The sequence below is a fragment of the Sorex araneus genome, chromosome 4, assembly GCF_027595985.1.
Source record: "Sorex araneus isolate mSorAra2 chromosome 4, mSorAra2.pri, whole genome shotgun sequence".
Lineage (NCBI taxonomy): Eukaryota > Metazoa > Chordata > Mammalia > Eulipotyphla > Soricidae > Sorex > Sorex araneus.
Genome location: NC_073305.1, coordinates 46,816,566 through 46,841,533, shown reverse-complemented (window position 1 = coordinate 46,841,533; position 24,968 = coordinate 46,816,566). Strand labels below are relative to the sequence as shown.

Here is a 24,968-nt window from a genome sequence, read left to right as displayed (position 1 = left end):
AAGTGGCAAGGTTGGACACAGGCCAATAGCCAGCTGGTTTGTGGGAGCTCTGAGGGCAGAGCCCCTGTCTGGGCATCTCGGAGCTGGACTGCTCAGGTGGACACCCAGGAAGAGAAAAGACTGGGCTTGTCTGGGGTGAGGGCACACTGAGGACCCCAGGACCTGGCACTGATGATAGGGTTGGGGACCCAGCTCCTCCACTCACTGCTAGCTGTCTCCAGCCCATTTCCATTCTGCCAGAGCCTCAGTGTCCTCTGCTGAAAAGGGGGACAGTGTCTGACCTGGCCCCAAGGAGGATCAGCCTGGCAGCCCAGGGGTCATGCTGAGCCCCGTCTGGCCCTGTCAGTGCTTCCCTGTTTGTCTGCAGCGGACAGTCTGCAGGGTTTGGGGGAACTGAAGGCGGGATGGACTGGGTGGGGAGGCGGCAGAGTCAGTTGAGAGAGGAGCCAGGCTGGGCGGCAAGAGGGCCTAGTCGCCGGCACAAACAATCTGTTTCCCATAAACATGGGCGCCCACACCAGCCGGCCGCCACCCGGAGACTTGTGCGAGTTGGGGAAGTGCGGGTGTGTTTACTCGCACTCCCCCGTGCCAGCTGGTATGCTGGGCACAGCTTCTCTCCCAGCTGCCTCGACAGCCGGCGGCTCCCAGCTCAGGGAGGGGGAGCAGGCAGAGGCCCCCAGATCTTGTCTGCAGTTTGGTTGAGTTCAGGCTCCAATTCCCTATTCCCGCTGCCCTCCTGGACCAAATGGAGAGGACGGGGGCCCTGGAGGGTCTCCATGGCTGGGGTGTGCCAGCAAGGCTGGTCCCATTGTCCAGTTCCCCAGGGTCTCCCGTGGAGCCCACGGCCTGGAGGCGGAACTGTCTGGGGACCCCTATGCCTTCATTAGAGGCAACAGGTGTCCCTCCAGTGGGTCCAGGTCCCCTCACCCCCCACAACCCAGCTGCCTTCTCAGTGAATGCTTTCTGTTGGGGTGTGGATAGCATCCAGAAGCCTCAGTACCCCCAGAACAGATGAGTGTGCCTGCAGATGGGAGTGACGGCCAAGGCTCTGGGGCCCCACAGGCTCCAGGTCCCAGGTCCTCTGCCCAGGGTGCACCTTGCCTGGCTGCACCGTGGCAGCTGCCGGAGGGTAGCATCGAGCCCAGAAGGTCGGGCCAAGCCTTGGAGGGGACATCACCCACCGCTGGACCTGGACAAGCATCCTGGGCTCTTAGGAGGGCAGCATCTTGGAGGAAGGGGCTCAGGGGATGTCTTCTTAGGCTAGACTAAGTGTGGCGGGTAAAAGAAGCCCATGCTGGAGCTGTAACTTAGGACCTAGTGTGGGGGCACGGCTGACGAGACCTGGCCCTGGCATCACATTGTTGAGTACAGAAGTGTGCTCAGGAATGCTGGACGGTTGTCACTTCCATGGAATCTTTCAGATTCCTGTCTCACCTCCCACCCATCCCCTTGCGTATCCTGGAGAAGATAGTCACGACCAAACTTCACATCAGTACAGCGTGGGAATGCTGTAATCTTGGGCCAGAGAGAGAATACAGCAGGTAAGGTTCAATCTGGGGTCAACCTGGGTTCAATCCCTATCGCTCATGATCCCTCAGACTGTCAGAGGTGAGTGCAGAGCCAGGGGTAAGCCCCAAGCACAGCTGATGATGGCCCCAAAACAAACCCAAAAGACGCTCTTGCCTAATGATGGCAGCCAAGAGTCCCGCTACTGAGCTGGAAGATTCCCTGCTCCTCCCACCAGTGGGAGCCCAGAATTCTGCCTTAGGGAGCCCCGGGAGAGGCCCCCCCAGCCCCCACATACTTGGAGCAGGGTGAGGCCACTCCATCACTACTCCCACCTGAACCACAGGGGCGTTTGTGCAGGGACCCAGTTCCTAAGCAGATCTGGATTAAGGGGTGGAAAAACAGGGCTCAGGATTGCCACCCAATTGCCCCAGGTTTCAAGTCTGTTTAGAAAGTCACACTCCGGGGGCGGTGGAGATGTCTTGCCATGGTTTTCAGACTCCAGTCACGAACCAGTGCTGCTCTGCAGGTAGAGAAAGGTCAGACACCATTGGTCAGCTGCCTTGGTTGTAGCTGCTGGTCCATGGACGTGTGCCATGGACGTGTAGCACAGGTCCATGTCCGCAGGTGCAGAAAGGCTGAAGAGTACCAGCTTGGAGAGCTGAGCGCCGGCTCTGGTGGGCGCCTGGCTCCCAGCCCCACACCACGTGGTTCCCTGTGCACTAGATATGACACCCCGCCCCCCAAAAAAAGGGTGAAAAAAAAAAGTGAATTCACACTTCAGGGGAACAAAGACAGGTCAGCCCCAGATTGGGCCTCAGTCACTCGGCGTCCTTCAGGGCAATGCCCACGTGCCCTTCACTGTGTGGAAGTTGGCCTTGCAGGGCTTCGTGGGGATAAGCACAGGAAGGTTGGCACAGACTGGTCCTCGCTCAACTGGGAGGATTTCGTTTATTGTTTTGTGTTGGGTTTTGTGTCTTTTGAAAAACAAGAGATTGAGCCTTTTTATGACATGGATTTTACAGCGTAACGAGGCAGCGTAATTTCCCATTCTCAGCAGCAAGTGCACTTTTTACACTAATTGCATAATTAGACATAATGTACTAATTGCGGTAATGGATGACAGTCAACTAAACTTTAACTTTAAAAACAGGGAGGCGTTGCTGGGGGTGGCGGCAGGGGCGTGGGCCCCTGTGTGTGCTGCAGAGGGAACCTGGTGGCGGGTTCGCCTGGCTGTGCCTCCCGGACCTCCCCAGCCTGTGCTCTAGACCACACCCCCTCCCTCCGTCCCAATCTGTCCCCACCTTCTGACTGCCCCCTGCAGACCACTTGCTGGGGTCACTGAGCCATCCATGAACTCTCCCCTCTGCTGACCTTTGCACAGGCCATGACTCCTGCCTGGGGCCCCTCAGCCCCGTCCACCCCTGCATGGTCTAAGTGGCCAGCTGTTCAGACTCTGCTTAGACAGACTCTCACTAGCCCCACCCCCATCCCCCGTCTTCCTCAACACCCCTCCTGGCCCTACCCAAGCAGGCCAGTCCCCGGCATCTCGGCACACCCTGCAGCCATCCCTGTGTGGCCTCTGCTGACCTGGACCTCTGAACCCTGGGGTGGCATCTCCTCCAAGTGCAGGAGCAACATCTGGCCCGTCTCCACTGCCCTGGGCTCAAGAGCCCACATGACGCTGCCATGAATGTAGAAGGCCCCAGGTGGGAGGTGGGGAGAAGGGGCCACACCCTCACTTGCTCCGGCTTCCATGTCCCCTGTCAGAGCCCACATTGCAATGACCTGGGCTGCTCTGCCCTCTGTCAACAGCCTAAACGGTATGTCCCAGGAAATCTCCCCTTGGTGGGAAGGTTAGTCATTAGTGATGTGACAGGCAGCGTCCCACCATCCAATGCCCTGGGTGTGGCCTGATTCACAGCTGCTTGTGACTGGGCCAACCCCTCACAGGGTGGTGGCCACATGGCATGGCCACGTGAGAGCCAGCATGGCAGCTGCCAGATGTCAGAGCTGATGTAGCCAGGAACTAAGTGGCACACACTCCCACCCGGCTCTCCTGGTGTGTGGGGAGGGAGGATCCCTCATGTGCTCAGCAAGGTTACTCTGCATCATGCGTCTGCCAGACATGGCCCCTGCCCTACAGCCATTGTCTACCCTTGGTCCAGGAATGCCCGACCAGCTGGCTCCAGGCTTCCACGCTCCCGAGGAGGGCAGCCCCTCAGCCCTGTCAGACGAATGCTGTTTGGTTGGAGGGCGGGGGCAGGGGGGTGCAGCCTATCCTGGAACTGTCCTAGGTGCTCTTGGTGAGTGGGGTCCCCCGGCCCCAGACCCCCATTGATCCCATAGCCTTACAGCATGAATGGTGGCTAGATCTTTATCCTCAACTTTTCCCAAAAAGGCAAGAGAAGGGGCCAGCAGCCAGGTAGGGGTAAGTGAGGAGGGGTGAGTGAGGGCAGGGCCCTGGACCCAATTTTTCTGTCTGGGGTTCCTGAGCTGATTGTCGCTGCCAGTCCCCTGTCCCCACCACCGTCTTGGTCCAGGTCGCCATGAGCCCCCAACTTTCCCTCCCAGGGCTGCTCCAATTCCTAGCACAAGTGTTACCCCAGTGCAGCAGCTGGGCCCCATCTCCAAGTGCTTGCCCATGCAAACCAGTCTGGAGAGCCCCCTGCACCACCCTTAGTCCTCTCGCTGCTTTCTCAGGACCCTCAGGCTCGAGGGCTAGAAGTGAAGCCCACACTCATGGCTCGATGTGCTCAGGGATAACTTCTGGCAATGCTCAGGGCACCCTAGACAGTGCCCGGGATGGGACCAGGTTTGGCACATGCAGGCAGGCACCTTACCCGCTGCACTAATACTCTGCCTCGCTCTCTCCCCTTGCACAACCAGAGACCAGACAACAGCGGAGACGGGGTAAGAGGGAACTGAGGCGGTCAAGTCCCCTGGGGTCCAATTGTTGCACTCATTCCACCAGCCCTGCTTTGTGCCCTGCCCCATCATCCGACAAGGGGAGGAGGCCGAGGTGCTGAAACTACCAGCTGAACCCCCAGCTGGGCCGGCCTTTGAAAAGAAAGCCAGCAAGAGGGCCCAGACTGCGTCAAATCTTTCTCGTTCCATTTTCTTTCTGATTTAATTTTCCAGAGATTAGGGCCCGTTCCCCTTCACTGCAGAGCATGCTTCAAGCACACACCTGTTTTCATTCCCAGGCTGAAGGCAGGGGGCTCTGCCTGCCTTCCCGCCCCCTCCCGAGGCTGAGAGATGGTACAGCAGAACCGTTCGAGTGCTTGCCTTGCACACAGCCAACCTGGCTCAATCCCTGGAACCCCACTTAGGCCCCCAAACTCCACCAGGAGTGATCCCTGAGTGCAGAGCCAGGAGTAAGCCCTGAGCATTCCTGGGTATGACCCAATTTTTTTTCAAGGAAATAAAATAATTGAAAAAGAACAGACCCCCCTGCTTTCCTTGGATCTTGGATATTCAGCTTCATCTGAGGTCCAGCCCAGGCCCCTTTCAGACCCACCACGCCCCCAGCTCCCTCCTGTGTTCTCCCCTCTGCCAAAGACCCCACCTCTCCCTTCTATGATAGGTTCTATGATAGATAGTGAACGCAGTGTGGGGGCTTCAGGTTCAACAGACCCAGCTGGGTCCTCTGTCCCATTCGTCTGCACCTCTCTCTTCGTCATGTCCTGCCTGCTCGGGGCCCTCGTCACAGTGGTCCCCCTCGGGGTGGGGAGAGGGCAAGCGGGTAAAGCTCCTGCAGCTGCAGGGTGGCCAGGGCCAGCTCTGCAGCCTCCGGCCGCCCCTTCTACCACCTCCTTTCCCCTCATCGCCTTCCTCTTCTCTGGGCCGGGTTGGATGCTGACCTGAAGCTGGGGGGTTGGCAGGTGCAGACCCCACTGCTGCCGGCCCCCCAGCCTGCCCAGCACTTAGGCACTCAGCTCCCAGTGACAGCTGTTGGGAGCTGTGGGGCAGAGGCTGGTCTCTCGCTGGCGCCCTGTCCAAGGTGACCGTTCCTCGAGTGCCCTTCAGGCTCCCCTCCCCTTCCTGTGGAGCTCCCAGGGAAGCAGCAGGCTGGTCGGACAAGTCGCCGGACAAAGGGAGACTGAGAGGCTGGGGTGGGGTGACGGCAGGAGTGAGGGGCAGATGGGGGGCAGGTCTCCATAGCTGGGGTGGGGGCCAGGCGCTCCGCCCCCCCATCACCTGTCCTCCCAGTGCCCGCCCGCTCCCTCAGCCTATCCCCTCATCTGCCACCCTGCCCCCTTCCATTGCCATCTCTCCCTCGCCCACCATGGCCAGCAGGCGTGGAACTCCAGAACGTGTGCTGGCCCCTCACACGCAGAGACGGGGGCCTGGAAGTGCGCCTGGGGCACTGCGGGGTTTTCCCAACCAGCTCATGGGGCCAAGGACACCCGCGGGTGCACCTGCTGCTGTGGCTGTGGGGCTCCTACACCCAGTGTGCCCTGACCTTTTGTTGCTTCCAAGCTGACCCAGGGACCAGGGCTGGAGGCTGAGGCCTGAGGAAGCCAGGTCTGGGCATGCACTAGAGTTGCCAGGGCCCCCCAGGGCTTCCTGTTCCACATCCACATGGGAAGCACCGCCCGGGCGCCACCAAGAGCTGTCCCGTCTCTCCAAGGTGAGATGTCTGCCAGTGAGGGGCAGGCTTGGCCGGGAGATACACGGTCCCTGCAGTTCTAGGATTCTGCCCTCACCTCCCTTCCTAGCCCCCGCTCTAGGGAGGAATCAGACAGGCAGGCAAGGCTGGAGAGCAGGAGAAGCGTGAGCAGAGGTGTGTAGGGTGCCCCAGGCAAAGCACCTGTGCATGTGCCAGGTCGTGGGCTCCAGGTACCAGCTGAAGGGCAGTGTGGTGGGTAGAAGCAGGACCGGAAGAAGCCACATACATGTGGCCCTAGGCTCCCTGCAGAACTCAGGTGTAGGCAGAAGGGGAATGGGGGATTGGGGGCGAGTCATTTCTGGGCTCACTGGCCTGAGCTCTGCTCTCAGACGTGAGCGTGGCATCCACACTCTCCCGCTGGTAGTGGCGTCCCTGGGTCTGGGAACCCCTGTTATCACCTCCAGGCCCAAGACTCAGGTGTCGGGGACAAGCAGCAGGACAGCTGAGGGAGCAATGGCTGCCGGCCCTCAGGCAGCTCTGCAGGGACTGTGACTCCCACGCATCCCAGGGACCCAGAACCACAGCTGTGGTGACAGTAACAGAGGTTCCTCTGCGGTCCCCGTCTACCAGTGAGGCGGGCACTGCTGCTCCCTCATTTACTAGATCGGTCACCACGGTTCAGAGACAGGGGGACTGGGCATGGTTCGCTCTTCTGGAGAGAAAGTGTCATCGTGTGACCCTGTTCCCAGGAGGTAAGCCCTCAGGCCTTGGACCAGCCTCATGCCAGTCCGCCTAGGGCACGCAGGTCCTGAGGAGAGCTGGCAGGAGCGCCTGGTCCAGCCTTGGGTACAGGGGTCTGCTACCATGGACAGGCAATCAGGGTGCCCAGAATGACCTTGGAAGGGGAGTAGGCACCGGAACGCCTTCCCTGCCGAGAAGGCAGGTGGCTTCACCCCCTGCTGGTGCACATGACCTCCTCGTGGCCTCCTCACAGCCACAGGGGCATTGTCCCCAGCCCTCTGGAGTCTGGGAGAGTCTGGGGAGAAGGACTCTGAGAGGATGGGGAGCCCTGTGTGGCTGCTGACCTTGAGCTGTCCTCTGCTATTTCCTAGTGCTGGGTATTGAGCTTTAGTCTTTTTTTTTTTTTTTTGAGGGAGAAGGTTGTTTGGTTTTTGGTTTTAGGGCCATACCCAGCGGTGCTCAGAACTTCTGGCTCTGCGACCAGGGATCACTCTTGGCAGTGCAGGGGAGACCACATGTGGTCCTGGGGATGGAACCCAGGGCAGTTGTGTAGAACACAGTCGCCTTATCCGCTGTACATCTCTCCTGCCCCTTTATAGGCCAGCATTTCTGTTTGTTTGGTCCATACCCAGCTGTGCTCAGGGTTTAGGCTCGATGTTCAAACCCCCATTCCTAGTGGGCTTCAGGAGATTATAGCTGGTTCTGGGAATAGAACCTGGGTCAGTCGCACACAAGGCAAGCGCCTTGCCAACCAGTGACCCTGGGCATTAGGCTCTAGGATCCCTGCATTTCCAGACTCCAAACCTGCAGACCTTTGTCTCCGTCACACTCTGCCACTGGGAACGGGGTGCCTCTGAACTAAGGCTGAGCTCTGGGTACAGCCTGACCTGGTGCCCACTTGGGGCCTCCGTTGCCCCTACCCGTGCATCCAGTACTCACCGCTCTAGCTCCTGGGGGAAGGAGCAACTTTACCACAAATTATTTTGTTCTAAGAGAAGAACAAAAAGGAAAAAGAAACAGGGACTGGCAGAGGGCTGGGAAGGGGGGAGGAGGAAGGAGGTCGCTTGAACTGCTTTGTTGCTTTAACCCTTGGATTGCCAGGCTGGGGTGAGGTGCAGGCCAGGGGCTATGGAGGTGCAGGTCCCCCATCCCTGTCCTATGCCTTATCTCCCATCTTGCTGTCACTCTGAGACCTTATCTCTCTCGCCTGTTTGTGCTCCACACACACACTCCTTTATCTCCTCTCCTCACCTCCTGTCCCCACAGCCCTCGGCTCTGTGCAAGGAGATGGCACAGGCTGGTGGCTGCCCACCCAGTGACCTCCAGTGAAGGAGCCTGCTGGGGGTCACTGGATTGATCCACAGTGTGTGATGCTCAGGCACACACATGTATGTACTCAGCACCCCAGCCAGGAACAAAGCCGCCTGCAGGAATCTACAGCTCATAGGCGAGCCCCTGGCTTGGTGTGGAGGCCCTCGCCCTCCCCTCCCCACACTCAGCCTTCTGCAGGCAGACGTGTGTGTTGAGCCATCGCATGCATACACACACGCTCACAAACACACGCACACATGCACATGCAGATATTATGGGATTTATATCCCGCCAGCGCATGTGCACAGACCCACCCACCATGGAAGGGGGAGGTATATTTGTTCCCCCTACCAGCCTCCTCCTCCCTCCTCCCTGCCCCCATATCTGTGCCCTGAGTGACAGGAGAGGCCCAGGGGGCACCCAGAGCTCTCATTTCTGCAAATACCCTGGAGGTAGCAGCCGTTAAAAGCAGTGCTGCCGCAGGACCCACTGTGGAGGGCGGCTGAGACACGTGTGCGGGGGCCATGTGCAGACCCAGGCGGCTGTGAGAGCATCCTTTTGTGGGGGTGTGGGGTGCACTGTGCCTGGCAGGTCATCTCCCTGATGTCCACCCTCGATGCAGCCCACACCTTACCTCTGCTGTGCTCAGCCCCCCAGTTTGTGGAGAGCAACAGTGTGGCCGGTCCTGAGGAGGCAGTGATGGCCCTGCTTTGTTCCCCCGGAGCACTGGATCTCCCCACCCCCCAGACCGCTGAGCTGTCTGCAGCCAAAGCCATGGTTGGGGGGGGGGAAGCGAGAACTGTGTGGGGAGTTTGTGCGGAGAGCAGGTGGGTGCCAGGGCCCAGGAAGGTGGGGCGCTCTGTCTTCACCCCAGCTTCTGCTTCCTTCCAGATCTATAAGGAAAACCGGAATCTGTTTGAGGTCCAGGAGAACGAGCCACAGAAGTTGGTGGAGAAGGTGGCCGGGGACATCGAGAGCCTGCTGGACAGGAAGGTGCAGGCCCTGAAGGTGGGTACTCTTCGTTGTCTGGGGGGGGCCGGGCAATGGACCCGGCTCTGTGAGTCACATCTCCCAGGCCGCGGTACCCTTCTGGCCCTGCATGCAGCTGTGCTGTATGGATGGTGCAGCCAGGTGCACCATCACACCAGCTCCTCCTGGGCTGTCAGTGCTCTGGGTAAGTGCCCAACCCCGGCAGTGATGGCTGGAAGGGTCGGCTTTGTGGAGGGACCCCAAATGTGCTCCAGAGAGGGCTGTGGTCATCTGGTGCTGGGGGGCTAGAGCCCCTGCTGTGCCTGTGTCTTGGAACATATTTCTGTTTCTCTCTGGGCCTCGGGCTCCCCACCTACCCTCAGTCAAGGGTCTCTGTCAGTTCCCTGGCTCTGTGGTTCCACTAGGGGACAGAACCTGCCAGGCAGCTGTGACCAGGTCTGCAAAGCCACAGCCCCCCAGACTTGGCCCACCCCCAGGGGTAGAGCCGCAGAGCCCTGGGCAGGCTGTGCAGTAATGGGGAGTTCAAGCTGCCCCCAGATCAGAGGCATGTGCCACAGGTGCATGGTACAATGAAGAGGAAGGCGGTGCTGATCCACAGGCTGGCATGGCTGAACTTGGAAAGGTCGGACTGAGGGAAGAGGCCAGTCACCAGAGACCACTGATTGTGTGATCCCAGTTCTGCAAAATGTCCACAATAGGCAAATCCATAGAAATGAACAGTCTGTTAGTGGTTGCTTAGGGCTGGAAGATGTGGGACAATGAGTGTTTGCTAGTGGGTACGGGGTTTCTTTTTGGGGTGATGAAAATATCCTAAAATTAGATCGTGGGGATGGTTGTACACCTCCAATTATGCCTACTAGCCACCCACTTGTATGCTTTATGTGGGTTAATTTTTACAGGTGTAAACAGTAGCTCAATAAAGCCAATTTGAAAGGAAAAGAAGAAAGAGCAGGGGCGGGGTGTGCGGCTCTGCTCTAGGGCTCTCCCCTGCGTGTATGAAGCCCCTGGGTTCCATCCCCAGCAACACAAAAAAGATTTTGACAGGAGCACAAGAGCCATACTCAGGTTTCCGCTAGGGACCTGCAGGATCAGGTCAGGGTAGCTACTCGACCCAAATGCCCACTGAGCCCCGCCCCCCCCCAGGAGCTGTCCCCATTGTCACTGGTGAGTCTCCTGCCTGCCCCATGTGATGGTGGGTCAGGGCAAGGCTGGTATCCTGAGACCAGGGACCCAGGGGAGGTAGCCCCTAAAGATACCCACTTGACATGACTCCAAGGACCCAGAATGAGGCCCTGCTCAGCCTGACCTTCAGGGGCTTAGTCACAGATGGGGACCAACTGGGAAAATGTCATGGAGAGCAAGCCAAGGCCACCTTGAGCTGGGATGACAGTCCCCCAGGTGCACACGTGGCCTCTCCTGAAGCTGAGCTCCTCAGGCCTGACCCCTCACTTGCACCCCGCTCTCCTGCTCTGCTGTTCCTCATCCCATTTTTCACCCCTTCATCCCACTCCCCACAGGTTTGCCCCTGGGGGTGCTGTGGTGATGGGTGTCCCTCCCACCTCGCAGCAGGGGCCAGGACCCAGCCCTGGCCACTCGCTCTGGGCCCTCGGGCTAGAGTCCCGCCCAGCTCTTCTCCCACTGCTGAAAGAACTGTCCACCCTGGCAGCGCGGGGTGTGGTTACCCAGGGTGCGAGGGCCTGATCCAACCCTCCTGCACCCATGAGGCACGTGTGTCCCCCCTCTCCTTCCTCTGTGCCCAGCCCACGGCCTGGCACGGGCCCTAATTCTCAGTGGGAGACGTCGGGAGAGGCCCTCCTCCCTGGCCCAATTGACCGAATCCTGAGTGACCCCATGCAGAGGCCACGTCCCAGACACAGACACAGACTCGGTACAGCCACACAGCTGCCAGCAAAGGTGGAGTCGAGGCTTGAACCCCAGCTGTTCTGATGCTCAGTGCCATGGCTCCCAGCTCTCTACTCCTGGGGTGGGCATGGCCCCCTCACCCTGCACGGCCCTCCCTGCATCTCCCTCTCCCGCTGCTGCCCCCTGGCTCTAGGCCGCAAATTCTCAGCAGAAGCAGTGGTCTGCCAGTTCCCCTCCTCGATCCTGATTGTTGAAGAGGAGATTTGGCCTTAATTGTGCCTTTAATCAAGTGCTGGCCCTTTTCTCCTCTACCAGTTGCCTGTGGCCAGAGTGCTAATTCAGAGGGGACTGTTGGGGACCGGACCCCCACCAACACCCCACTTCTCTGTCCCTCTCTAGTAATCCAACCAAGCCCCCATGGTCTGACCTAAAGTCCTCACTTGGGGCCGGCGGGCAGACCTGTGAGCAGTGCGAGGCGGGGGTGCCCAGTCTTGTGTGATTAGCATCCCTCGGTGGTTTTCTTGCAGTTCTCCAGTTGTACAGGGCAAGGTTCGTGGGGCCAGGAGCGGGCCAGGGAGGCGGGTGATGGCTCAGGCACTGAAATATGGGGGACCCTGTCTGGACTGCAGCTCCCCGGGAAGAAGGCCCGCTGAACCGAAACTAGGTCCTCTCTCACTGGGTCCCAGCCCAGGAGGCGGCAGATGTCTAAGTTCTTACCGCACATCGGGGGTGAAGCTGACCCCAGTCAGGACTCTTGCCCACCCAGCCGGGCCTTGGGCACGGCCCTCGGGCAGGCTTGTTTCTTTGGAGCGCTCCCTTCTGTCTGTTCACCAGCACTGCCTGTGAGCTGTGAGCTGGGCGGGTGCTGAAGGTGCAGCGGGGAAGGAGGCCCCATTGTGCCTTCATGCGACTCGGCCCATCCTGGGTCAGGCCTCCGTTTCCCCACTCCATGAAAGGACCCGGGCCCTCCCTAGCCAGAAGTTCTGCTTTTACACTCAGTCATTCACAAAGGCCCCAGTGATCTTGGCATCTGTCTGTGGAGGGGATGTCTCTGCCAGCACCCTCCCTGACACCTCTGGGTGTGACTCAGAGGAAAGGTGAGCCTGAGCTAAGCTGAGGGGTGACCCCCGAAGAGCTCTCTACCTCCTTCACCACAAGGGCACTGCAGCTCCTGGAAAATGGGTGCCCGGGGCAGGGAGGCCAGTGCTAGTGGGAAGCTCTAAAGGCCATGAGTGGTAACTTGGGCCTCCTCAGAGAGACGCCCTCCCCTGCTCCCTTGCTTCCCTCTTTTCCTTCAACCAGGCAGCTGGGCGCTGACTGGGGGGGCCAAGACTTAGACTGGGCCTCGAGCTCTGCCCTTCCCCCATGCCCTGTTCCCCAGGCAGGTACTCCTGCTGTCAGGGGAGCAAGACCTTCCCAGACACCTCACCTTAGTACCTTTCCCTTCAGAAAGTATCATATTTAGTTGTATTTGGGTTTTTGGGTTTTGGATCAGCCTGGCTGTACTCAACCTGGCAGTGCTCAGGGGACCATACGTGGTGCCGGGATTCAATTCCCAGTTGCAAGGCAGGTGCCCTCATCTCTGTACTGTCTCTCCAGCCCTTCAGACAGTATCTTCAACCTATCTGCGCGCTGGTGTTACTGAGGAACCCAGGGTTCACACAGGGCAGGGTCAGGACCTCATGCATGTGCTCCAACCCTTTATGCTATCTCCCCGGGCCCTGCTGAAAGAGATTTTATTTGCAGGGGCACACCTAATAGTGCTGGGGGGTGGGGGTAGGGGTGGGTGGGGGTGTTTTCTGACTGTGTTCCAGAGTGCCCCCTGGTGGTATTCAGGGGACCATTTGTTCTGCAGAATCGAACTGGGATCCTTGGATGCAAGACAAGGACCTTAACCCCTGTACTATCTCTCCCGCTCCCCCTCCCCCCCCCATACACAAGGAACTTTTAAGTTGAGATGCCCATTCCCCTCCCCCAGAGGACCGTGTGCATCAGATTCTCCAGGGGCAGGGCTGGGCCCCAGTATTTCTCAGTGTTCTTCAGACGATTCCGTGAGAACTCAGGGTACCTTCCCTAAACGGCAGACATAAATCTTTCCCATACTTCTGGCCTCTTTCTGTGGGCCTGCCAAGCCAATGAGCCAGACACTCCGGGTTCCCCCACCGCCCACCTCACTACAAGCTGGATTTTGCCTCTTCTCAGCTTACACTTGAGGAGACTGAGCCCCAGAAAGGCTAAGTCACAGACCCCATAGCTCACAACAAAACCAGATGATAGACCCAGGCTGCTGCCCCACCCCATTGCCCTCCATGCTGCTACCAGTGGCCAGTGACATTGGCTGTCCCCGGGGGTCATGCCCAGGGAAGAGGGGTTGGGTCTGGAGCACCCTTGGACTCATTCCTGTCCTCAGTGTCCTCCAGGGAGATGAGACTCTAGACCCACCTGGCCACTAGGGTGGAGGAGATGCAAGTGTTATGGGGGCTCCAGTGGGCAGCATTCCCACCATCGGTGGCCTCTCTGGGGAGCAAGCATCATTTAAAGAGCAAAATTAAAAACCCTTCTGCACATAGCCGCCCTGCTTTTGCCGCTAATGGCCACTTAACCCAATTAAACTGATGCATTGTTGGCAGTGTGGCCAGGCCTGTTCAGGAACTGGGCTGGGTGTTCAGAGGACCAGGAGATGGAGCCGGGGGCAGGGCCGGTGGGGCTGACCTCCCTCATCAAGAAGAGGACAGTTTGCCCAGTGCCTCGAACACGGATGTTTGCACTCCATTTGTTCCCAGGCTTCCTCTCGTGCAGGTGTTCTCGGCCTCAGTCCTGCTGACACTGAGCTAGGTGAATCTTTGCTGGGCGCTGCCGGGGCATCATCCCTGAAGCAGCTTTGCCCTTTACCCACTATATGGCAGTGGCATGCCACCCCCTGAGTTGTAACAACCAAAAAATGCCTCCAAAGGGCCAGAGCAATGGTACAGCAGGCAGGGCATTTGCCTTGCACGTGGCAACCTGGGCTCAATCCCCAGAACCTCGTATGGCTCCCCAATCTGCCAGTAGTGATCCCTGAGCACAGAACCAGGAGTAAACCCTGAGCACAGCTGGATGTGGCCCCAAACCCCTTCCCCTCCAAAATAAAAAGCCTCTAAATCTTGCCAAATGTCCCTGGGAGCAAAAGCCCCCTGAGTTAAGAAACCCCACAAGCAGAAGGCTCTCCGGGACATCAGGGAGGTAGAGATCTGCAAGGGGGAGTTTCCTGTAGTTCAAGGGGGCAACCCGGTGATAGGGGCTGCCTGGAGGAGGCAGCAAGGGTGGAGGAGAAAATGTCAGCATTAACAAGTTTGCGTACCACCCGTGGCTCACACTTGAATGTGGATTAATTAACACAAATTGCGGTGCCCATGTCAGCTTGTTGAGGGAGCATGAAACCAGTTCGGAGCCAGGTTGGGGGCTGGGGTGTGGCTCAAAGGATGGAGTGTATGCTTTGCGTTCAGGAACCCTCCCTGGCACTGCAGAGGCCCCGAGCACAGCTCCAAGCCCAGCCAGGCATGGCCCAGAAACAAAGCAAAGAATAGCTGGGTCCACTCACTGCTCTCACTGATGGGGGCTGGACAGGCTGAGGAGCCCTGGGTGTCCCGACTGCTAAGACCTCCCGAAGGTCAGCCCCTGGGTTCTGCTGCAGTCCAGGGCAGCTGGGGGGGAAGGGGGGTGCCCTCTATAGCTGCCGCTGCCTCCGCCCAGCCTGCTCCGGGCAATTAAAAGGTGTTTATGCGGAGCTAGCAGTGGCTTCTGCCTCCCCTCCATTACCAACATTAAGCGATCTTGACCTTCCACTTCCCGCTCTCCAGAGGAGCCTCACACACGTGGAGCCAATTAGGCACAGGCGTGGGCGCCAAGCGGGCTCCCAGATTGCGCTGGCGGCTGATTATGCACCCCGCGCCCAGAGGCTGCCTGCTTCCTGGCAAGGTGCCACTGCTGCCCAGAGGAGCCCCCGGCTGGGCGGGGGGCCTGGGTGCCGAATCCATGAGCAGGTCCGTTGTGGGGGTGCCTCTGGGGAGCAGCTCTGCCAGGAAACAAGGAAGAGGAAAGAGCCGTAGATAGATAGACAGACAGACAGACAGACAGCTGCGTGCGGAGGCTAAGTGGCCTCTCTGACGTGGGGCTGAGAGGGCGCAGGGCGCTGTGTGTTGCCCTGAGTCTCGCACCAGCAGCACCCAGCAGCCAATGGACATGCGTGTGGATGCGCATCCCCCCAACCAGCAGGAACCCCGAGGGCCCTGAAGACCTCCAGGCTGTGGCGGCCCTGGGAGCGAAGTGGGAGATAGTGCAGGTGGTGAGACCTGAGCAGCACCGGGCCGAAGGATCCTGGGAACAACGTTTCTTCCTTGGGGCCCCACCTGCTGGGCTGTGCTGCTGGGCTCAGGAAAGGCAGCGGTAGGCTTTCCCTGGTCCCTGGGATCAGCCCTGTGGGGTTGCTCCTCTGTAGCCACAAGGCCCCTCCCAGAGTGGCCAGTACTGCTCTCTGACAGGCCTGGAGTAGCCTTGGGTGCATGGGGGGAGAGGGGGCTCTTTCTGTTCAGTGACTTGCAGAAGGTAGACTTCTTTGGGGGGAGACGGTCAGAGGCAGTTGGGCCAGACCCTGCAGTGCTCAAGGTTCTTCCTGGCTCTTCGTACCTGGTGGTGCTTGGGTGCTGGAGATCAAACCCAGGTTAGCCATGTGCAAGGCCTTGCCACTGTACTATCTGGGCCAAGAAGGTAGATTTCTGGGCAGACCTCCCCCTTTCTTTCTGCAAAGGGGGCAGTAGATTAGTCAAGTTTAGGAAGCTAGGTACTAGGCAAAGGGAGGCCCTAGGAGCCCGGGTGTGATGTCCCTGGGTCTGCGGCCAGGTGGACCTCCTGACACCCTCTACCCCGCTGCTGGGCTCTCTTCAAAACAGGTTTCTGCGGGAAAGGACTGGATGTAGCCACATGTCAGGCCATGGAACTCATCATCCTCAGCTTCCTGAGGCATCCCATGACCAACCCTCGCCCCAAGAGGGCATGTCTGTCCTCAGGGACTGTGCTCAGGATATCAGGTGCCCCTCTGGGAGCCGCCAAAAGCTGAGTGAGGGAGGCAAAGTGCGGGCTGCAGACGGAGGGCAGAGCACCGTCAGGGGCCTGGGGCGGGCCCTGGATTGCAAGTCCCTGGGGATAGCTGGAGAGGGGGCTGCGTTGGAGAAGCTCCAGGTGCAGACTGGAGGCCCTAGTGCTGGGTTCCCCTTAGCACCCCTACATCCCAACCAACATGGGCACAGAATCTAGGGCATGGCAGGGGCTGGGGGGGTAGCAACAATGAGAAGTGAAGAAAACCCTGTCTGGATGTGAGGGAGATGCAGGGGAGACGCAGGGCTCCATGCCCCTGGGTAGGCAAACATTCAGGGAGGGGGTCCTGGCTGGCAGTGGGGGGAGGCAGATGCTAGGAGGCAGAATAAAAGGGCCCACAAGTGCCACAGGGACAAACCAGTCTAATTCAGGATCAGAGATGTGAGAAATTTAATTGAGTTTTAATAGCGTCTGGCCCTTTGTTCTGAAATCCGTGTGTTTGAGGGCTGGGGGAGGGAGGGAGACATCTAAGGCTTGGCAAGCCAGCAGCCTGGAGTGTCCCTGGGACACCCAGACTTCAGACTGACAGGCTATGGGCACCCCCCGTGCAGAGCAGCTGACCCGGAGGTCTGAAAGGCCAGCCTGGAGGTGGTGGTGTTTGGGCCTTGGAAGGAGTGGAATTTTCAACGGGTGGAAAGGGAGGAAGGAAGGCGCGGGAGCCCTGAGAGGGAGGGGGACACGAGTGACCCGGGCTGAGTGCTGAGTGTCAGTGGGAGGGGCAGCCGGTGCAGCGCTGCGTCCCCTGAGAGGACAGGAAGGTGACAGTCACAGAAGGGTAAGATGGCTTTCCTCGCTCCAGGCTGAGCAAACCCGACTCCTTTACAGAGCAGGTGGCGCTGGGAGCAGCCAGGTGCCTCTTACCCCATTTTCTGTGATTTAAAAGACTCTGCCTCCTGCATAGTATTGGACCCAGGGGGAACAGTGAGCCCCAAGGGTGCTAAGGGGGGACCACAGTGCCCTGGGTGGATGGTGGAAGGCCCTTTGAAACCGTCACCTCTCTTCTCCAAGCCTGGAGCACCCAGGCACCAGGCTGACCCTGGGTGGGATCCCCAGGTTTTCCATCATGCCCTTGCTTCCCTCGACCTCTGTTCACTGCACGCCTTACAGGGGCAGACTGTGCGGCCGGACAGATAGTACAGGGCTAAGGTGCTTGTTTTGCACGCAGCCAACCCAAGGTTAGATCCCTAGTACCCCATATCGTCCCCTAAGCACTGCCAGAAGTGGTCCCTGAGCACAGAGCCAGGAGTAAGCCCTGAACACAGCTGGGTGTGATAAAAAAAAAGTGTGTGTGTGTGTGTGTGTGTGTGTGTGTGTGTGTGTGTGTGTGTGTGTGCAAGCATGCGCACATGACCCCTGGGGCCAGCAGGTAGTTGAGTGGTTAGAATGCACTGACTGCTCAATGTCCAGCACAACAGGCCCTTGAGCACAGCCAAGTGCAGCCTGAAGCCGGACACCTCTGTGTGCTTCCTGGAAGCACATCCTCAGGCCCAAGCTTTGAACCAGTGGCCTAGGTGGCCAAGTGCTGTGCGGGTGGGAAAAAGCCCATGGCCAGGAGCCCCCTTCAAAAGATGGGACTGGCGCCTGTCGTACATGGCCAGGCTCAAAGCCAGAAGGTTGCCAAGAGTTAGGGGTTCAGGGGCTGGAGCGATGATAGTGCAGCAGGTAGGGCATTTGCCTTGCACACAGATGACCCGGGTTCGATCCTCGGCATTCCATAGGGTCCCCCAAGCACCACCAGGAGTCTTTCCTGAGTGCAGAGCAAGGAGTAACCCCTAAGTATCACTGGGTGTGACCCAAAAAGAAAAAAATAACAAGAATTTGGGGCTCCACCCTCTGTTGCTTTTCAATACTCCGGGGGTAATCTCCACCCACTCTGCTTTTCAGTACTCCGAGTAATCTCACATTCTCTGTGCCTTGGTTTCCCTACCGTGCAGTAGGAACACGTGGAGCCTCACTGATCTGTTGTCAGGACTCTACGCCTGGACCTTGGAGACACCAATTCAAGAAAGAGTACGCCGTGGGTGGGCCCCCGGGAGGAGACTGTGCCTCTTCAGTTAGGGCGTGGACCCAGGGCCCAGCCGTAGCTTATACTTCGGCGGCTGCACAGTCCGGCTGCTCCATGCTTCCTACCTCCTGGCACTCGCCGCAGTTCTGTGTTTGAGAAGCTGGTCACGGTTGCCGGGCCCTTTATTCCAGCCTTCCTGTATTTGCCCACTCTGTGCCTCAGCAAAAGGGAGACGCAGTCTGTTTGCTGTGTCAACACCAGCTGGAGCGCTGTGAGCAGGAGAGCCAGGGCTGTGAGGCCTCGCCACCAGCTTCCCGGGGGCCTGGGGTCCAGCCCCTCCTGGCTGACTGGACTTGTGGGACTGAGTGGGCAGATCCCTGTCTCTCACCCACACTGGTTGCTAGGCGTGAACTGAGCAGGTGCCCAGAAGCAGGCCAGGAGCAGGCCGGACCTAGGAAGGACCAGTACACTCTCCCCTTGGCCCAGCCCAGGGGAGCTTCCTTCAAACCTTTTAAGATTGGAGCCAGAGAGATAGCACAGCAGATAGGGTGCATGCTTTACACACGGGCTCAATCTCCGGCACCCCATATTGTGCGCCAAGCCCCACCAGGAGAGATCCCTAAACACAGAGCCAAGAAGCCAGGAATGAGTCCTGAGCACTGCCAGGTGTAGCTCAAAGCCAGAAACTAACAAAAAAGATTGTTTTCCCCCACCCCTCTGCACACCCACACCCCTGCAGAAACCCTTTGACATGTCAGCCCCAGCCTCACCTTCCCTGGGCCCCAGCCAGCGTCATCCAAGGGAGGCGGCCTGAGCAACCAGGCAGGGAGTGGGTGGGTGTGCAGGCCCAGCCCGGGGGGTGGAAAGGAGAGGGGCACTTGGGCGGGGGCTGGTACTGAGGGGCAGGTGTCAGTGATAGACTGGGGAGCAGAAGCCTGGGGAGGGATGGGGGCGGGGTTAGACTTACCCTGAGCTGGAGACATTTCAGGTCCCAGCCCTGCAGCCAGGGCTGTTGCACCATTTGGAGCTGGCGCTGACTGGCCACAGGCAGAGCCGAGCTCCACTCCCCGCTTTCCTGTGTAATGAGACCTTGGTCCTTCCTCAGTGGGACTTCTGGAGAAGAAGCTGTGGGGGTGACTCACCCAGGTGATCAAGGACTCAGGGGAGGGTGGGCAGATGGGGGTTGTTGAGCAGGTAAAGGGAGTTGGGCAGGTGAGGGGGGAGCAGGCAAGGAAGGTGGGGTACAGTTCTCTTCAGTGCTGCAGCTCTGGCAAGTTCTAGGCGTGAACTGAGTCTGTTTTCTCTGGGTCTGTTTTCCTCACTGCAAAACAGGTGGTCAGAGGCCACCTGTCAGGAGTGGCCCAGAGGAAGGCAGGAGCCAGGCCTTGTCAGGTCCATCACACAGGTGCCGAGGGCTGATTACTGTTACCAGGAGGGGGTGGGGCCATGGGCAAGATGCCCCCTACTAACCTCACTTTGGGATTTGGTGGAAAATTGTCCCATTTGCCTGAAAGTTGTGCAGAGACTAAAGGGGAAAGTGCAAAAGAATATTCAGAGAAGTGCAGCTTAGAGGGATGGGGGTGAGGGCAGAGGATCAGGCGGGGGCAGGAGTGCGCAGGACTGGACCCTCTGAGTTTCAGGTGTGGGTGGGAACTGTGCTCCAGCCCACAGGAAGTGCGGTGGGCAGGCCAGCAGGAGGTGACTGGGCAATTTAGTGCATCAGGTTAAGGGTGGGGGAGACAGTCCCTGGTGCTGAGGAGAGGCTGGGTGAAGGTGGTACTTAGGGACAGGAGCCGAGTGGAGTAAAAAGGCTGAAGGCCCAGGACTCTGTGGGCCATACTTCCTGCCTTCCCTCCTCAGGTATGGTGGTGTGAGCACCCTCCCCAAAAGGGAAGTCAAGCAAGCCGGCAGCAGCAGTGAGCAGGGAGGCCACTGGGCAGGTGCCAGGACCCTCTGAACTAAGGGCCCCCATGCAATTTGAGCCCCACACCTTCCTGCCTGGGCACTTGTCTGAGCTTGGACCCACGACTCCAGGCACCTAAGCCCTCAGAGCCCTTCAGTTTGGGGCGAGGAGCGGGGCCTCCCAGCAGTGCTCAAGGGCCCAGGTCACTGCTCGGCCCAGGAGTATAGTGATAGCCTTGACACTCAGACCCAGCAAAGAAGTGCTGGGGGCTGCCAGGTTTCCACTGGGCAGTGCTTGGCAGGCAGAGGCATACAGTGACAGGGATTAGGGCTGGGGCCTTGTACCTTCTGGATGGATAGCTCTGCGGTCGAGAGTAGCTTTCTGCACACCCGGTGCCAAGTGTGGTATTTAGTTGGGCACCTCGGGCTGGAGGGGTGGGCTGATGGGAACCCCTGTCTCCAGAGCCAGCAGACAGGTGGTGGCATCTGAACAGAGCACACAGACCCACCTGAGCCATGTACTTGGGTCAGACACAGCTGCACTGTGGGTAGGGGGGAGTGTCGTGAGTGTGGGGGGCTGTCTGTGCATTCCCGTGTACCTGCACACACCTGCTTGCTCCCCCAGATGGTGATTCTAGGCCTCACCATGTGATAGGACCTGAGTGAGGGGTGCCACCTGTCCTGGCGGCAGCACTGCCATGTCCCTGCCACAGTGTGTCCGCCTGAACCACCTTTTATCGATATTCTTCTGTTCACATCATCTCACTGTGTGGCTGCCATGTAATTAGCTCATTTTGCAAAATATTGCATCTGTCATATATCCCCTAGCATTTCCTTTCTCCCAAGAAAAGGTAAGAGAGAAAGGAGTAAGAGGAAAAATGCGGCTTACGGGGCTCCCTCCCAGGGCGGCTCTGGCCCTGCCGCTAGAACACCTATCCCCCAGGCATGTGGTCAGGGCCTTTCCTGGACTCAGGGCCCAGACCCAGGACCTCAGGCATCGTGACCAGGTGGAAGTTGTGGGCAGGAGCCTGCAGGGGACACAGGAGAAAGGAAACATGTGGGCTTAGCCGTGCCCTGGGAGCATCTATACACGCCCTGCCCCCACCCTGGATCAAGCTGGGCTCACACCAGAGAGCTTTGTAGTGGCACTGCCCAGGGTGGGCAGGTAGGGCGGCCGGGAGGCTGGGTGAGCGGGAACTGTTGCACCAAATGCTTGGTCAGTGGAAAATCTGATGATTTCCAATATGCACGAGCCCTCTGGACAAAGTCCCACAGGGCCTGGGCTTCCCCCCACCTGCCCCTCCATCACCAGAGTCTGGTGCTGCTGTATGGTAAGGCTGCTCTGGACAGCAGGCCCCAGACAGGACACTGCAGACCCCAGAGTAGGACAACTCCAGCCTGCGGGTGGCGGGCTTCATTCTCCTCCCCACTATGGAACATTTGCCCCCACCCCTGCCATGTCTGGAGGGGGACTGGCAGCAGGGCATCACAGCGCCCGATATGGCACTTCTCCCACCGAGCCATCGTTTGCTGAGGGCACCCCTACCCCAACCCACCCCCTGCTAGATAAACCAGAGACTGCAAGGCCTGTTTCGCAGGGAGCCCCGGTGGGACGGATTGGGCTGGAGCCCTCAGCGGCGTGGCCTACTTTCCCTCCCCACCCCACTGTCTCTACCTTCCCCGGCTTCAGCTCCCTCAGGACGTGATTCTCTGAAACTTAATTAAAAGCAGCCTCTATGCGCCCCCAGCCCCAGGTTTGGACCCTGTGATTTTCCTCCAGGAGAGGTGGGAGGGGTGGGTCCCTGGTGAAGGGGTCAGTCCAGGGAACAGACCCCAGAAGACTGCTGTCTCTGCCCCATGTCCCCCTTTTGTGGTGTCCTGGCTTTCCTGGGGGGCAGTGGGGGCATTTCTGAGGTCACCCACTCTGGGTATCGCTGGGGAGGGGGATGCCAGCTATTCAAACCCCCCCCAGACTCATGCAAGCCTGCAGCACATGCCCAAGGGGACAGACCCCTGATTCCCCATGAGGCTGCTGTTAGGTCCCAGTCTCTCCTGACTCCTCAGGAGAGATGCCGAAGGGACTGGTTGGGGGTCTCAAGGTTACCTCTGGGTCACCGGTACCTCCCATGCACAGTTCGCAGCCCAGCTCAGGGGCTCAGGTCCAAACCTGGCTCGGGATTCAGGGCCCCATGACGCTGGAGGAACAGGTTCCTGACTTGGGGAACCAAGTTGCTGTTTCGATCCTGAGCCTGAGCGAGGCCACCCCCCCGAGCGTGGAGAGCCAGCCCTGCTCCTGATGGCCCAAGTGATCCTCCTTGGGTCAGGTTTAGAACCCCCTTGCTGAGGCCGAAGCCTGTGTCCTAGGCCCCCTCCAAGTCAGGGCTGCTTCTGTCTCCCCCTTGCAGCCCCTTTTCACAGCTCGGGCGAACACCTCAGAAGCACCTCAGATTCCTGACGCGTTTCATTTTGAATTAATTTTTTGGTTGCAGTGCCTTCAGAGGCCTTCACTGCTGCCAAGACCCCACTCGCAGTGCTGTGCTCCCGTGTGGGGGTCTCCGCCTGCGGTTTCAGGACCCAGCTCTGGAGAACTGGGGCTTCCCGGCTCCGCCTGCTGGCCCCCCACAGTCACATCCCCAACCTCCTGTCCCCCCACTTCTCTGAGACTGAGCAGCAGAGGCCTGGGAGCACCCCTAAACTCACAGTCTTATTCAGGCATATCCCCATGCCCCATCCTGAGAGGACCCCCCCACAACTGTACCTCTCCTACCCAGAAGCCTGACCCCTCTAAGACTGACCCCAAGGCTTCGGGGATCAAAACACCAACCAGACCCAGGGGGAGGAGAGGAACGTAATGAATGGGGCCCAGCCCCCAAAACCCACCTCTCACCTCTTGACCTCTTTCCACTCCAGCCTGCAGCAGAGGGTGATGGGCACAGCTGCTTCCTGGAAGCCTCAGATGTCCCAGAAAAGGGGCTGCCAAGGAAGAACTGGCCCCAAGGGGCCAAAACAAAGGGGTTCTGGGCAGGACTGGTTGGAGGTGGGGGGAGCGCGATGTCAGGAAGGGGGACATGGAAATGGAGGCTGGAGCCTGAGCACAGAAATTTTTTTTAATTTATTTTTTACTTTTTATTTTTTATTTTTTTGCTTTTGGGTCACACCTGGCGATGCACAGGGGTCACTCCTGGCTCTGCACTCGGAATCACCCCTGGCACTGATCAGAGGACCATATGTGATTCTGGGAATCGAACCCGGGTCGACTGAGTGCAAAGCAAACACCCTACCCACTATACTATTGCTCCAGCCCCGTGAGCACAGGAATTTAGACCCCAGCATGGGACGCGCAGGCGACCCCAGGAAAGCCGGGGTGGCAGGTTTCTGCAGGCCAGTGTTGGCACCTGCTATGTGCTGGTGTCTGCGTCCTGGCCTGGCCCGACCCCCGGCAGACGCTCTGGGGTTCTGGGGTGGGCTCGGGAGGTGATGTTGGAGGGGAGCCTTGTGCATCCTCCACAGGGAAGGGGGACGCAGCTGCTTGTGGCTGGCTCCCCCTGGCTGCCCCTCCGAAGGACCCCTTAATCTCCTAAACAAGAGCGGCCAGGTGGGGATGGGGTGGGGCTCTCTTCCTCTCAGCACTCTGAGCCCCCTGGGCAGGACCCCACCCACCATAACCAGGTACGCACCGAGTGTTCCCTGTCTGCCAGCAGGGACTGCAGGTGGGCAGGCCTGTAGAAAAGTGGTCGGGCGAAGCTGTGTGTGCAGTGTTGGGGTGTGAGGGCGGCTGGTAGGCGAGCTGGAGATGTGCCAAATGCACCCCCAACTCGTCCACAAGTGCAGAGCCAATGGGCCAGGGAGCTGGTATGAGAGCTGGCGCCATGCTCGAGTGCGCAGGCCCCACGTCCAGTCCCCAGCGCTGCATGACCTCTATAACCCTGCATCCAGCCCCCCAAAACAAAAATCCTGCAAGTGCAGAAAGCTGGAGCCTGGGCGGGGTGAAGGATGGGGAGGAGACAGCTCTTCCTCCGAGCTCATGGCCAGACCCCCGCCCCAGAACTGGGACCTGAGAGAGGGCAGCCTGAGGATCTGTGGGGTCTCCCCTGCCCCTGCCAGGAGCCACAGGAGACAAGAACACACCCAGACTCTGCAGACGCCCCCCTGTGCCCAGCAGGACACTGAGCAGAGCCTCCAAGAGGTGGTGAGGCTCAGGCTGAGGTGAGGCCTTTGGCCAGCCGGAGAGAACTTCAGCTGCCCTTCAGAGTCCATGGTTCAAGCCGGGGAGGTGACTCAGTGGTCGAGCACCTGCCTTACATGTGTGAGACCCTGGGTTCCATCCCCAGCACCTAAAAAAATAAAAAATAATAAAAATTATAGAGTTTTGGGGCCAGAGTGATAGCACAGCGAGTAGGGCGTTTGCCTTGCATGTGGCCGACCCAGGTTCGATCCCTGGCATTCTATATGGTCCCCCGAGCACCACCAGAAGTAATTCCTGAGTACAGAGCCAGGAGAACCCCTGAGTATTTCTGGGTGTGACCTGAAAAGCAAAAATAAAATGAATAAGTAAATAATTTATAAAAATTAGAGTTCATGGTTTGTGGGGCCCACCTGAGGCCAAAAAAAATGTATATATTGGAGCCAGGGAGATAATTCAAAGGTAGAGCACCTCCCACACATGTACATGGGCCTGGGTTTGAACCCTCTAGCCCTGGCACCTCTGCGTGTGGCCCTTGGAAGACCCTACTGGTCTCAGGCACCACAGGGCCCAGGTGCGCAGCATCCTGAGGTCCTCGCATTCAACTGTCTGGCCCAGTTGACAGATTCACCAGGAGTGTCCCCACGCAGGCCTGAGTGCTGCTTGGGAGCCCCACGCCCTTAAAAGACAGTCATGGGGGCCGGAGCGATAGTACAGCAGGT

At 58.9% G+C, this 24,968-nt stretch overlaps 1 protein-coding gene across 3 annotated transcripts in view; it reads left to right on the top strand.

Moving 5' to 3' along the window:
* CACNA2D2 (calcium voltage-gated channel auxiliary subunit alpha2delta 2) overlaps positions 1-24,968 on the top strand; it is a 136,473-nt gene that overhangs the window by 57,999 nt on the left and 53,506 nt on the right. For all 3 annotated transcript variants that reach the window (XM_055136517.1, XM_055136518.1, XM_055136519.1), the window contains exon 3: positions 9,062-9,178. In XM_055136517.1, coding sequence (XP_054992492.1) covers positions 9,062-9,178 — 117 coding nt within the window. The remainder of the gene's footprint in view (positions 1-9,061; positions 9,179-24,968) is intronic.